The sequence below is a fragment of the Agelaius phoeniceus genome, chromosome 17 (genome assembly GCF_051311805.1).
Source record: "Agelaius phoeniceus isolate bAgePho1 chromosome 17, bAgePho1.hap1, whole genome shotgun sequence".
Lineage (NCBI taxonomy): Eukaryota > Metazoa > Chordata > Aves > Passeriformes > Icteridae > Agelaius > Agelaius phoeniceus.
The window spans coordinates 3,563,182-3,577,176 of NC_135281.1; the positions used below are offsets into that span (position 1 = coordinate 3,563,182).

The 13,995-nt window shown below is 44.9% G+C and overlaps 1 protein-coding gene across 1 annotated transcript in view; it reads right to left on the reverse strand.

Annotated features, from left to right (window-relative positions):
• Positions 1–314: 314 nt before the first annotated feature.
• Positions 315–13,995, reverse strand: part of CHMP4B (charged multivesicular body protein 4B) — a 32,680-nt gene continuing 18,999 nt past the window's right edge. Inside the window, exons 2-5 of the mRNA XM_054644182.2 lie at positions 5,830–6,007; positions 5,023–5,137; positions 4,389–4,515; positions 315–1,138 (exon numbers count right to left, since the gene is read on the reverse strand). Of these exons, the coding sequence (XP_054500157.1) occupies positions 1,071–1,138; positions 4,389–4,515; positions 5,023–5,137; positions 5,830–6,007 (488 nt within the window). The 3' untranslated portion in view covers positions 315–1,070. The remainder of the gene's footprint in view (positions 1,139–4,388; positions 4,516–5,022; positions 5,138–5,829; positions 6,008–13,995) is intronic.

The following is a 13,995-nucleotide window of genomic DNA, read 5'->3' on the forward strand; positions in this document are numbered from 1 at the left end:
CAGCCCACAGCACTTGTTCACATCCAGCTGTTCCTTGAGTCTCTCCAGGGATGGGGACTCCACCACTTTCCTGGGCAGCCCCTTCCAGAGTCTGACAACCCCTTCCATGAAGAAAGAAATTCCTCCTGATGTCCAACCTGAACCTCCCTGGGCACAGCTTGAGGTTCTCACCTCTTGTTCCCTGGGAGCAGAGCGCAGCCATAGCTCAGCAGGCTTTAGAGTGGATGTCCCTCCTGCAGAAAGAGGCCAAACTCCACCTAAAGCACAGCCAGAGCACCTAAACAGGACACAGAATTGACCACAGCAGCCACAGGTGAAAATTAATCGAGATATTTAATACAGTGCAATCCATAGTAGTTTCTTAATTAAAATAATTGTGTGCATGTATCTGAATGGGTTATCAATTATCACAAAAAAGCAATAAACATTGTAGTGCTGTGTAGAAAAATGTACAACAGAACTTGAAACCTTCCCTACTTCCAAGAGGGTGTGGATCAACTGCAGATCATTCTCAGCAATTAAAATGGGCACAGTGACTACGTCATTGCAGTGACAGACACAGGGCTGGCACACAGCAGTCAAGGGATATAAATAGACCTGGCAAAGAACTAAAAACCTAAAGCATTCTTGCACCTAAAACACAATAAAGAAGCCAATGGGGGCTTATGACTTTTCCTGGTTTTTAAATGCCTTACAAGACTCCTAGACACACTTAAACTGACTTAAAATTACAGAGTGTTTTGCAGCTTATTTCAATTCAATATATGGCCCAAATTGAAGATGAAGATCCAGCAGTGGCAGGAGCACAGTCCCAAAGCTGAGTGTTTGATTTTGCAAATACCTTTTCTACAGAAATTCAACCGTATCGACAGCAGGCAATTCCCCTGCTCCCCCTTCTCTCCTCTGGGCAGACTTTTTTCCATGCTATGCAGAAAACAGCAATGCAGTTCCCACTGCTCTGGGTTAAATGAAAGATAAAAGACATTTTGCTTATGCTTTCTCCTCAACAAAACACATTTGCACCCAGAATAGGTAACCAAAGTCTTTTTTCCAGCCAGGAGCTGCTGTGGTTACATGGTTCCTGCCCAAGCTTCCAGCTCTTTCATGTCATCATCCTCTTCTTCCTCTTTCTTCTTGGCTGCAAAAGCACAAAAGAGAACAAGTGAGTGGGAATCCTGACAGAGCCCTCTGTGCCAGTGACAAACCAGTAAATGAAGCACCTAAGGCAAGCTGTGGACAAAAAATACATAAAATCTTTTTGAACTGAAGTAAAAAGTGCTTTGCTGAAAGAGTCAGCATGGGCCAAACTTCCTGAGTGGAAAAAACAACAGCTCCCACAGGAAGAAGGCAGTGGGCATGAAGGTTCAAGTGTAATATTTTCCCAACATTTCCAAGCCTCTTTCAGAGGGATGCAGCAGCTTCTTACAGAAATTCATCTGATGTCTCCAGTATGAATCCAAATGAAAGTCCTTGTTCCATCACTGAGTACTGTGAATGCAAGAAATGAGGTGTTTGGGTCAGGTACAGAATGTGGAGGGGCTGGAGAGCCCTGGGAACATCCCACCCCCTCTCCTGTGCTCCCTGGATGTGGATGGGAGGGAGCAGCCTGGACACTGCCCTCTCCTCCTTCCTGGTTGTTCCAGGGCAGAAAATGCTGCTCTTTGTTAGAACCTGACAAATTCACTTTCCATTAACACAGCAAAAAAAGGTATGAACCCACAAATAGCTGCAATAATCCTGGAAAATGTAAAAAAAAAAAAAAAACCACCCAAAAAGTGAAACAATTCCTGGTCCAAGTGGTGTGTGTCATTCCAAAAGAAATGTTTACATCAGGAAAACTGAGCCAGCTCCAAGCTCCAGACCCCTCATCTGTACCAGGCTGGAATTTGGTTTTCTATATGAAGCTCCTCCAGCCTCCATTAAACAAAACCAGCTTCTGCCTGAATTCCTCCTGACACCACCAAGAACAAAATTCCTCACTCAGGCTGATCTGATTAAAGCCAAAGTCCAGACTGCCCCTGAGAAGTGGAAAAGCAGGAAAGCTCGTGGTAATCTCCCCTTCAATGGATAAAAAGGAGGTAACAGAGTCAGCTCTTCCTCAAAAGACACATTATTATTCCCAAAAAGACAATTACACATGAACCTGAACCATTAGGGACAGTATTCCCTTTGGAGGTCTGACCATGGTAATCACAAGCAAACTTTTAATCCCAGTGTTAAGTCAGTTTTAAGTGAAAAAAAAATTAGGTTCAAAAAATAAACCCACACAAAATCCCCACCTAACACCATCCCAGAATCCCAATTTTTTTCAAGTGCCAGCCTTGGAGGCAGCTTTATTGAAGCAAAAAGTGCCACTTAAATACATTAATGGAATTCATGGAATTCTCATTTCCATCCAAAAGCAGCTTAGCATAAATCCTGTGAAACACTGAGCTTTATGCTTGCAGTTTTTACTACCAAACTTGTACACAATTTGTATTATTTTAGGGACTTTCCCTAAGTTTTAAGGTGTGTAGCTCCTTAAATATATCCACAATTGCAACACCTCTTATTGTGTGCAGCCACAAAATGCAAAGAGTAGATCTGGGTCCAGACATTGTGTTTTAAGACTATTTAGAGAACAAACCTCATTAAACCAGCCAGGCAATAAAAAGGCAATGCACTGGTTCATTTAATCTATTTCTCCTGAATTTGATAAAGTCTCAGATTTCAGATACTCTGCTAGAACTCCCTCCCCTCTCATCAACTCTGGTCAGCAGCTCTGCCTGGTAAAACACAACCAGGAGCACACAAAATCAGTGGTGTCAGAATAAGGAACACACAGAGTCAATGGTGTCAGAATAAAACCAGAGGAACACACAAAATCAGTGGTGTCAGAATAAGGAACACACAAAATCAGTGGTGGCAGAATAAAACCAGAGGAACACACAAAGTCAATGGTGTCAGAATAAGGAACACACAAAATCAGTGGTGGCAGAATAAGGAACACACAAAATCAGTGGTGGCAGAATAAAACCAGAGGAACACACAGAGTCAATGGTGTCAGAATAAAACCAGAGGAACACACAGAGTCAATGGTGTCAGAATAAAACCAGAGGAACACACAGAGTCAATGGTGTCAGAATAAAACCAGAGGAACACACAGAGTCAATGGTGTCAGAATAAAACCAAAGGAACACACAGAGTCAGTGGTGTCAGAATAAAACCAGAGGAACACACAAAATCAGTGGTGTCAGAATAGGGAACACACAGAGTCAGTGGTGTCAGAATAAGGAACACACAGAGTCAATGGTGTCAGAATAAAACCAGAGGAACACACAAAATCAATGGTGTCAGAATAAGGAACACACAGAGTCAGTGGTGTCAGAATAAAACCAGAGGAACACCAGGAGCAGTGGCACAAAGCAGAACCTGCTCAGGCAGTGCTGCTGCTTCCCACACCCATCCAAGCAGGATAATTACAGATACACTGACCAACTGGCATTATTTGCATCCACTGCTTTTTTAGAGGTTTTTTTCCTGTTCCAAGTAAGGACATGGAACAGAGCTGCAAAGTCTGTAAGTTATTCATCATAGTCAGGCAGATTCAGCAAAATGGGCTTGTAAAAGCTTCATATCCCATTAGTGCTGCCAGAGGTGTCCCAGCTCAGCTGAATTCCATGGGGAATGTTCATGCAAGAGGGACCAGTTCAGATTTAAGAGCAGCTTTGAACCCTCTGTGTAAATACACTTCTTGTTCATCCTCCAGGGAAAATGCTCACATCACCTAAGATTCCCTGGGTATGTGTGCTCTAGGATTGGGATGACTCTGACTTTGGGGCTGCCTGCTTTGGGTACTGCAGAGGAGCCCCCAGCCTTACCAAAGAGGGGACCCCAAAGAAAGATCCCCCAAAGGCCAGAAAAGCAGGGATCAAATTAAAACCCAAAGGAAACATGGATCCATGGGGAAATGTGAACCTGCCTGGGACTGGATGACCCTGGAGGTCTTTTCCATCTGCAATGATTTTATGAGTTAATTCACACTGCCCTCCCTTTTACCACCTCAGGGTGTCTTGTCAAGATTTTTTCCTTGTTGGCCCAGCAGTACCTGGAAAAAGGCTCCTTCTTCCACACCTCCACTGCACCCTGAGCATCATCCAGAGTACCTGGAAAAGCTGGAGCAGAAAACAGCTGCTCCTGTGACAGAGAGTGATTTTTGTGCTGCTTCTGAAAGGCAGGTGCCCCTCACAGAGAAATGGTGATCACTGGGTGTGATTTGGGATTCAGAAAGCAATTCCAAGCAAAATGTCTGTGCTGCCTGCAGCCAGATCTCCCAAATGCAAGGAGCAGGCAGATGAATAAGCACACTTTTAATGATGCAAGATGTTGCAGTAAAGGTTGATCCATACCTGGCTTGGAGGGTATTGATATTGAGGGCACGTTTGGTAGTGGTACTGTCTCGGGACCACTGATTTCCAGCAAGTTTTTGTCTAATTCTTCTTGTTCTAGTTCCTCTAGCTCTGCCATGAGTTCATCCTAGGATTTCAAGGAGAAAAAAGAAGGAACTTTAAGTTATATTTATGAGCAATCAGATATAGCTGATCATATTATTAAAGAAAAGAGCACAAATGCACAGGGTCAGAGCAAAGTGAGGAGATGAGGAGTCTGATTCTGATGTGATTCCTGTACTTCATCTCTTGGAGGGAAAGCAGAGGAGGGAAGGAGAAATCCAAGTCCAAATATTCCCAGGTCAGGTCATCCAGACCATTCTGAGCATAAAGTCCAGGTTACAGCCAGAAACAACTGCAACAGAGATTTCAGAGCCCAGTCCTGCAGCCAGGCACACAAAATGTGCAGATTTCCAGAGAAAGATCCTGGGGACACAAAATTCCTGCAGGCATTTCAAAGCCTTCACAAGAAGATGTGGTGCTCAGGGTTGGTGATGGGGCTGGCAGTGCTGGGCAGTGCTGGACTCCCTGATCTTCCCAACCCAGAGGATTCCATCGCTCACTGGTACAAAGAGAAGCAAATTAAAAACCATACCTCATCAAATTCCTCCCCAAATCCTACTGGCTTGGAGATGGCTGTAGAGATCTCATCTGCCAGCTCTTGCTGTTCTGCAATGTCCTGCATTAATTCATCTACTTTATCAATGTCCCTGGAAAAGAAAGGAAAGAATTCAGTATCAGCAGGCACCTTCCCAATCAACACTGCATTTCCTGGCTTCTGTAGAAATGCCCCACCACAGTGACATTTCCAAGGCCCTTTCCCAAAATACACTTTGCATGCAAGTCTGGGTTTTATCCCCCTGGTTTCAACACAATTAGAGATGTATTTTTAACTCTTCCTGCAAACCTAGCTCCCAGCAGTTATACAGACACCAGGGAGAGCTGCTGTTCTGCACCACTGATATTAATAATAACTTGCTCTCTTCCCTGATTCAGCATTATTACATCCACAATATTTGCTTGTGGAGCAAGCACAACATTGCCATAATGCACTTTTACCTTTAATTATTGCTACATACACCAACTCCACTGAAGAAAAACAAATTTTAAGATCCCCCCTTGAGGCTTAAAATTCTTGCTGTTACATGATGGATCTGTAACTGCTGCAGGCTCCCATTTTCTTTAGACCCCACTGGTGCTACCCAACTTTTGGATAAATATAGAAAATAAAACAGCAGTAAACTGAGGAAGCATCATATTTGTGTGTTTTGTCCAATTTCAGTTTTAAGTCAGAGCCTTTCACAAGGTATTGCTGCTCCAGCTGCACCTTTGGTTTGGAACAGCAGATCTGACAAATGCCAAATGACAGATCCCGTGGGAAATGCAGGAGGGAGTGACTTACATGTTGTCATGAGCAGCTTTCATGGCCTTAGCAGCAAACCCCATGTTCTTGAGCACTTCAGTGTTGGTGTTGGCATTCTCCAGGGCTTCCCTCTGGAATTCAATTGTTGATAACGTGCCATCTATCTGTGCCAGCTGCTTCTCATACCTCTTCTTGCGCTTCAGGGCCTGCAGGGCAGCTGCACAGCAAAGGACAGGGTGGCACTGGTGAGCTGTGTGCCCACTCACACTTTGCACCAAGTGCCACTCAGCACAGGGAGATATTTAACATGTTCTGCTGTTTGCTGCCTACAGAGATCACCTGTGCTGCCCAACCCTTGATTTGCCATCCTTCAGGGGTGGCTGCTGCCCTGTGGCTGTCACCTGTCCCTGCAGGATGCCAGCCCAGACTCACTCCTGTCCTACACACCACAGTAAGGTTAGGACTGAGTCTTTTCTCTTTGGGTGTGTGTGGCAGCCATCTTGACATCTTCAGTGTCATGCTTTTGATAAGCTACAAGAAAGTAAAATTTGGTGGGTGATTGGTTGATGATTTATCATCATGGTTTGTATTTTTGTTTGGTTTTTTTGGGGGGGTTAGTTCTGGGGTTAATTCAATGTTTGTTTGGGGGTGGTTGCTACAGCAAACAGAAAGCTTCAATATCCAGGCTCATCCACCAAAACCAGCCTTGTTCACCCTCACCCCATCACAGGAAGGCAGCAGTGCTGGTGCAGCTCCTGCCAGGTGAGATCTCTGTGCTGCTGCAGATCCCCCCCTCCTGCTGAACCCCTGTTCAAATCCAAGCAGAAATATCCCCTCAGCTTTGCACTTACACGTGAAATACACATCCTACAATGTTGGTATTTCTGCATGTTCTGTGTTACTCCTCCTAGAAGGTGTTTACCCAACAGCCTGAGCTGGGAGAAGCCTCACTGAAGGTGGTTTGAGCAATTTGCTGTTGTGGGCTGTGCAGGAGGAGCCCCCCCAGCACAGCTCCCACCCCTGGCACCAGTGTGGGAGGACTGGTCCTGCTCCAACCTGCTCCACCCAGCCAGGGAGCAGCCAGCAGGTGCCAACAGCCCACAGGCAGCTCTTCCCAAGGCACCTGGGCAGAAACCATGGCCATGGCCATTCCTGAGACAGACAGGTGTGAAAAACACGTTCACACTCTTGGAAAAATTTAAGAAGTTTAACAAAGAACTTTAAAAAAGTTTAAAGAAGTTTAATAGGAGATAAAGATTATAAAGCAAAAATTATTAGAGTCAGGTGTGTCTTGCACTCAGCTAAGAGCACATTTGCTATTTTGGAAACACTCTTTATATCCTATTTTTACTGCATTAGTTTGTTACAGATTTATAAACAATTATGCATAGTAAACTTTCTTCAAATTAGTTTACATATTCTAAGAAGTGTTTAGTATGGTCCTGTTTCAGATTTGTTTCTTTGGAGCATGTGTATTCTTTGGCTGTGGTTTTAGTCTATTCTTATTATAACTTTTATTTTGGGCTTTGGTCCATATTTTCTTTAGATGGTGAGTGTTGATACTTGGTACATCTGTAGTCTTCTTCATATGTTTATTGGATGTTATCTTATCTAAGTAGGTATTTTAACATAAGCATACTTTTATCAGCTATTTCACTACTATGTCTAAGCTTAGTTATCAACATAAATGATATCTTTACAGCAAAGTTACTTTAACACCACACATATAAAATCCATTTTAATACTTGTGAAAAGCCAATATTCTAATATGTATATATAACCCAGGGAACACCAACCACCTTTACAGAGAGCTGTACAAGATGAGCTCAATGCCACAGCCCTGGCAGTGCCCAAGGCCAGGCTGGGCAGGGCTCAGAGCAACAAACACCTGGTGGCACTGGGAGTTTGGCACAGGCACAGCCTCCCTGCATGGCACTGCCCTGTCCTCCCTGCATGGCACTGCCCTGTCCTTCCTGCATGGCACTGCCCTCCCTGCATGGCACTGCCCTGTCCCCCCTGCATGGCACTGCCCTGCCCTCCCTGCATGGCACTGCCCTGCCCTCTTCAGGACAGCCCTGTCCTCCCTGCATGGCACTGCCCTGTCCCCCCTGCATGGCACTGCCCTGTCCTCCCTGCATGGCACTGCCCTGCCCTCTCCAGGACAGCCCTGCCTTCCCTGCATGGCACTGCCCTGTCCCTCCTACATGGCACTGCCCTGTCCCCCCTGCATGGCACTGCCCTGTCCCCCCTGCATGGCACTGCCCTGTCCCCCCTGCATGGCATTGCCCTGTCCCCCCTGCATGGCACTGCCCTGTCCCCCCTGCATGGCACTGCCCTGTCCCCCCTGCATGGCACTGCCCTGTCCCCCCTGCATGGCACTGCCCTGTCCCCCCTGCATGGCATTGCCCTGTCCCCCCTGCATGGCACTGCCCTGTCCTCCCTGCATGGCACTGCCCTGTCCCCCCTGCATGGCACTGCCCTGTCCTCCCTGCATGGCACTGCCCTGTCCCTCCTGCATGGCACTGCCCTGCCCTCCCTGCATGGCACTGCCCTGTCCCCCCTGCATGGCACTGCCTTGTTCTCCCTGTATGGCACTGCCCTGCCCTCCCTGCATGGCACTGCCCTGCCCTCCCTGCATGGCACTGCCCTGTCCCTCCTGCATGGCACTGCCCTGTCCCTCCTGCATGGCACTGCCCTGTCCCTCCTGCATGGCACTGCCCTGTCCCCCTGCATGGCACTGCTTTGTTCTCCCTGCATGCCACTGCCTTGTTCTCCCTGCATGGCACTGCCCTGTCCTTCCTGCATGGCACTGCCCTGCCCTCCCTGCATGGCACTGCCCTGCCCTCCCTGCATGGCACTGCCCTGTCCTCTTCAGGACAGCCCTGTCCTCCCTGCATGGCACTGCCTTGTTCTCCCTGCATGGCACTGCCCTGTCCCTCCTGCATGGCACTGCCCTGTTCTCCCTGCATGGCACTGCCCTGTCCCCCTGCATGGCACTGCCCTGTTCTCCCTGCATGGCACTGCCCTGTCCCCCTGCATGGCATTGCCCTGCCCTCTCCAGGACAGCCCTGCCCTCCCTGCATGGCACTGCCCTGCCCTCCCTGCATGGCACTGCCCTGTCCCCCTGCATGGCATTGCCCTGCCCTCTCCAGGACAGCCCTGTCCTCCCTGCATGGCACTGCCCTGCCCTCCCTGCATGGCACTGCCCTGTCCCCCCTGCATGGCACTGCCCTGTCCTCTGCCCTGTCCCCCTGCATGGCACTGCCCTGTCCCCCTGCATGGCACTGCCCTGTCCTCTCCAGGACAGCCCTGCTCATGCAATACCCTGACCCTTACCTGGGCCCCAGTGCTGCTCCAGCAGCCTCAGCCACACACAATCTTCATTTCTTCAGTGCTCTGATCTCTCAGAGTCTCACAGCAGAAACCACTTCACGTCACACACGACTGGCTCTGCTAAAAACCAGGCTTGGCCCTCCCAAATCTCAGTCACACACACCAGGAATGGTGGCAAATAAAAGCTTTAAGTCTTTGCATCTCTGAGAGAGATGCTTTCCTGCTTTCAGAGCAGGAAACAAGGAGTAGGAAATCCTGACATGTAACAGCTTCCCTTATCTCCCCTAGCAGAGGGCTGCTAACTCAGGGATGTGATGAATAAATTTATAAAGTGGCTGCTGATGGAGCCCACAGGCACCCCAGGTGAGATGCTGACAGTCCTGCAAGGTAAAGTCCCAAACAGAGCTCCAGCTCTGTAACTGGTTATGAATATGCTGTATTTGGTTCATTTCAAATTAACTAATGTGTTAGAGAACAAAAAAAGCACTTTTTTATGGGAAGGCCCAGCTAAGGATGCCAAGTACACAAAGCAGGATTGTTGCTGTCGAGGCAGTCACGACACAAAGCAGAGACTACCAGCAGTCTTAGTTGGCAACTTTTTATTATTGAATATGGTTGACTTTTATACACTTTCTAATTGTTTATGCTTCTTCTATCTTTACTATTAGCTCCAATAAGTCAACATAATACTGTTAGTGAGAAGTTATAGTAACTTCAACTAACGTTCTAAAAATGCTTCATTTAGCTGCAAAATTCTCTTATCTTTCTTCTCTCAGTCTCTTTAGTTACAGCCTTAGAAAGAGCTCCTTATCAGCTTCTTCTTACTTCTCAGCTTCCTCTCACTCCTTTAGCTAACAAGCCTGCTGTTAGCCCTTTCCACACAGCATTATTTAGGAGAAGCCAGTACAAACAGCTCAACTGCTGCAAGAGAAGCCAAGGACCCAAACCAAAGCACTCACAAACAGTGAGTGCAACACAATCAGTGCCTCTGCACTGCCTTTCACAGTGGCCAGGGAATCTGCCCAGTTTTGAGCCAGTCCAGCATTTCTGGGTGTGACAGGACTGAGAACAGGGGGTTTGCAAAGGCCAATGTTTGATCTGCAGAATGAGGCACAACACAAACATCCCAAACGTTCCAGCTTTGGGCCAGATCATCAAGTGATGAGCAACACATTGCTGGGATATTTAGGCTGCTGCATTCTGCACTAATGGTTGCATTAAGGATATAGGAAGTTTTCTTACTCAGAAAGATTAAAACCTGTTAATAGCTGTGTTTATATAGTGACAGATGCTGGGGAAATGTCCCACAACAAGGGGATGTGAGAATTTTGTGCCTCATAGAGAATTACCAGCAAAACCAGAGATTTTTAAGCATTATATAACATTATACAAAGCCAAGTGCCACAATTTCTGTACAGCTCTCCACTTCCACTGAGAACAACTGGAGTTTGTCTGCATTTCATGCAGTGTTTAAAAGCAGCTGCTCAGACACCAACACTGCAGCATCACTGTGAGTGATCACAGGATCTTATCAGGATCACAAGTTCTTATCAGGATTGTTGGGAAACCCTGTCCCTCCCATTGCCACCCACACCTCTTGTGCACCACAACTGCCCTAAACTGCACATGGATTTGTGGTATTTTCTGTTTGCCACCCCTTCAGACCAAGGAAAATTCTTATTTTCTCCTCCCTAAGGCCAAAGATCAGGAACCTACTGAAATCTTATGAATTGCCAGAGGTAACATGTTTCTGTCAAGTTTTTATTAAAGTCAAAGCTATAAAAACTAAATCAGAAATAACTAAAAGTCTTGGAACCTGGTTGCTGAGAATTTCAGCCTTTCTGTGCTGACAGGCACTGACCTTCAAGAGAACACTGCATTTGACCTGAAACCATAGAGAAAATTTCCAAAATTAAATAACAGAACTAAGATTATGAGTGGGTAGCTTGAATAGAAGTGTGTAATATCACATAGTAGAAAAATTAAAAGTTTCAAGTTTTAGAATATAGTAATATATATAAAACAAGACAGAAGTTTTAGGGCAGAGCCTAGTCCTTCTTTACCTTCTTCTTCACCTTCTTCTGCATAAATTTGAGTAGTATTATGTAATTAAATTTTAAAAAATCCACATTGCAAGCCGCAAATAATTATTAAGTTAAAAGTAAAATTATTTTAAGTGCCATTTCTTAAATAAAGTTTATCCTTAAAAGACCTTCTAGAGACATACCTCTCCATTTTGAACTTAACTACAAAACTCACTATTTATAAGACTATAATATAAATAAGAATTAAGAAATATCTAAGTCCAAACAAAAAATACATTTAATCCCAACCTTAACAAAAAAAAAAAAAAAAAAAAAAAAACAAAAAACAAACAAGCCATTAAATAAGCACCAGAGACAGTGGGGTACAAATGTCCTGTAGCATTCTTAACTTATTAGAATTAAGCACTACAAAACTCACTATTTATAGGACTATAATATAAATAAGAACTAATAAATATCTAAGTCCAAACAAAAAATACATTTAATCCCAACCTTAACAAAAAAAAAAAAAAAAAAAAAAAAACACCAAACAAGCCATTAAATAAGCACCAGAGACAGTGGGGTACAAATGTCCTGTAGCATTTTTAACTTATTAGAATTAAGCACTACAAAACTCACTATTTATAAGACTATAATATAAATAAGAACTAAGAAATATCTAAGTCCAAACAAAAAATACATTTAATCCCAACCTTAACCAAAAAAAAAAAACAAACAAGCCATTAAATAAGCACCAGAGACAGTGGGGTACAAATGTCCTGTAGCATTCTTAACTTATTAGAATTAAGCACTACAAAACTCACTATTTATAAGACTATAATATAAATAAGAACTAAGAAATATCTAAGTCCAAACAAAAAATACATTTAATCCCAACCTTAACCAAAAAAAAAAACCAAACAAGCCATTAAATAAGCACCAGAGACAGTGGGGTACAAATGGCCTAGCCCATGCAAGAGTTGGGTGTGTCTGAATTCGGGGTGGGACAGGGCCTCCCCGTGCCCTCCTCCCAGGCTGCTATCACATCCCACAGCCACAGCAGAGGCTCTGCTCAGCACCCACACCCCAAACGATGCCTTTACTGCTGCCAAGGCACTAATTAGAGGCAGAAATGCGGTTTACAGCCAGCTTGAATTGCTGTGGAGCTGCTTCAGCAGGACCTGTAACCATACAGGAGGTTAAGAACATTCATCCCTGGCCAGCCAGAGTGCACTGATGCCCCAGAACGTGGTGTACAGATCACCCAGCAGAGTGTTCCAGAAACAGCTGATCCCAGCTGTCCAGCAGTGGGACACACTCCTTATCTTGCACCCAAAAGCCTTGCAGGGTTTCCAGGGCCAGCCTCTCCCAGCAGCTCCTGCACAGGGCCTGAGATGAAGAGTCCAGCTGGGCCGAACTCCCCTGGAATATCCTGGGACATAAAAACCACCATGGAGCATCCAAAAGCTGACTCTGCTACCACCCAACAATGCTGCTTTGACAAAACACAGGAGGAAAAGGTTTGTTCATCACTATAAAGCAGACTGTAATGATAATTTCATACCTTGGGTTCCCCAAAAAGCTCTTCTGCCACAGCTCAGTGGCTGAACTCACTCTGGAATATCCTTCTGACATAAAAACCAGGACCATGGAGTACACAAAAACTTACTCTGCTAACACCCAACAACACTTGCTTTTACAAAACACAGGAGTAAAAGGTTTGTTCATCAGTAGAAAGCAGACTGTAATGATAATTTCATACCTTGAGTTCCCTAAAAAGCTCTTGTGCCACAGCTCAGTGGCTGAACTCACTCTGGAAAATCCCCCTGACATAAAAATCAGGACCATGGAGCACACAAAAACTTACTCTGCTACCACCCAACAATGCTGCTTTGACAAAATCCAGGAGTAAAAGGTTTGTTCATCACTATAAAGCAGACTGTAATGATAATTTTATACTCTGGCTTCCCCAAAAAGACTCCCAACAGCTCTTTTTGTGCCACAGCTCAGTGGCTGAACTCACTCTGGAATATCCCCCTGACATAAAAACCAGCTGCTGTGGGAGGGGATTTAACAGCCCTCAATGCCAGCAAAACCATCTGATCATTCCATGGCAGTTTTGACAAGACCAGAACAAGAACCTGCCAATAATGAAGGTTTTCCACACCTTCTCCTTACCAGGCACACTGGTGGTTTAACTTGTAAGTCCAATGTGCAGCATGAATCACAAGCACTTAAAAGATCCTCTAAAAAAGCCAATCAGCAGATAACAAACTGTACTTTATCTGAATTATAATAAACCTTGCAGAGAATACATAAGACTGAGGGAAATGCAGTTAGATATATTTGTATATCATTACTATTATAATTGAATTAAAGGTAATCTATTTAATACTACCTGGGTGACTTCTGCCATCCATGAGTAGCTCCAAATACCCTTTTCCATATGACTTTTGATATATTAATTGTCTTTATTATCAGCTGTGACAGGGATGTTGGAAGCAATTTTTATTCACGAAGATTAAAATGATTGCCCCACAGAGCCCTGAGCAGTTAAAATGGGGTATCAAGAGTTTCTTATCTCTTTTTCATTGGCAAAGGAATTAAAATTTCTCTGTGTTAATGAGCATCAGAGTGTGATCTCTGCAGTTCCTTTTTACAGAGAAACTCTCACAAAGAAAACACCACATCCAAGAGGGGAATAAAACTGCAGCTGAGTCCAGTCAGATCTGAGCTGGCTGCTTCAATTTCTTCAATGTAAAACCTGCCTAAAACTACATTCAAAGAACATTTTCCAAGCTTTTTAACACTTAAAAACCTATTCCTTCCTCTGCTTTTTGGGGTTTTT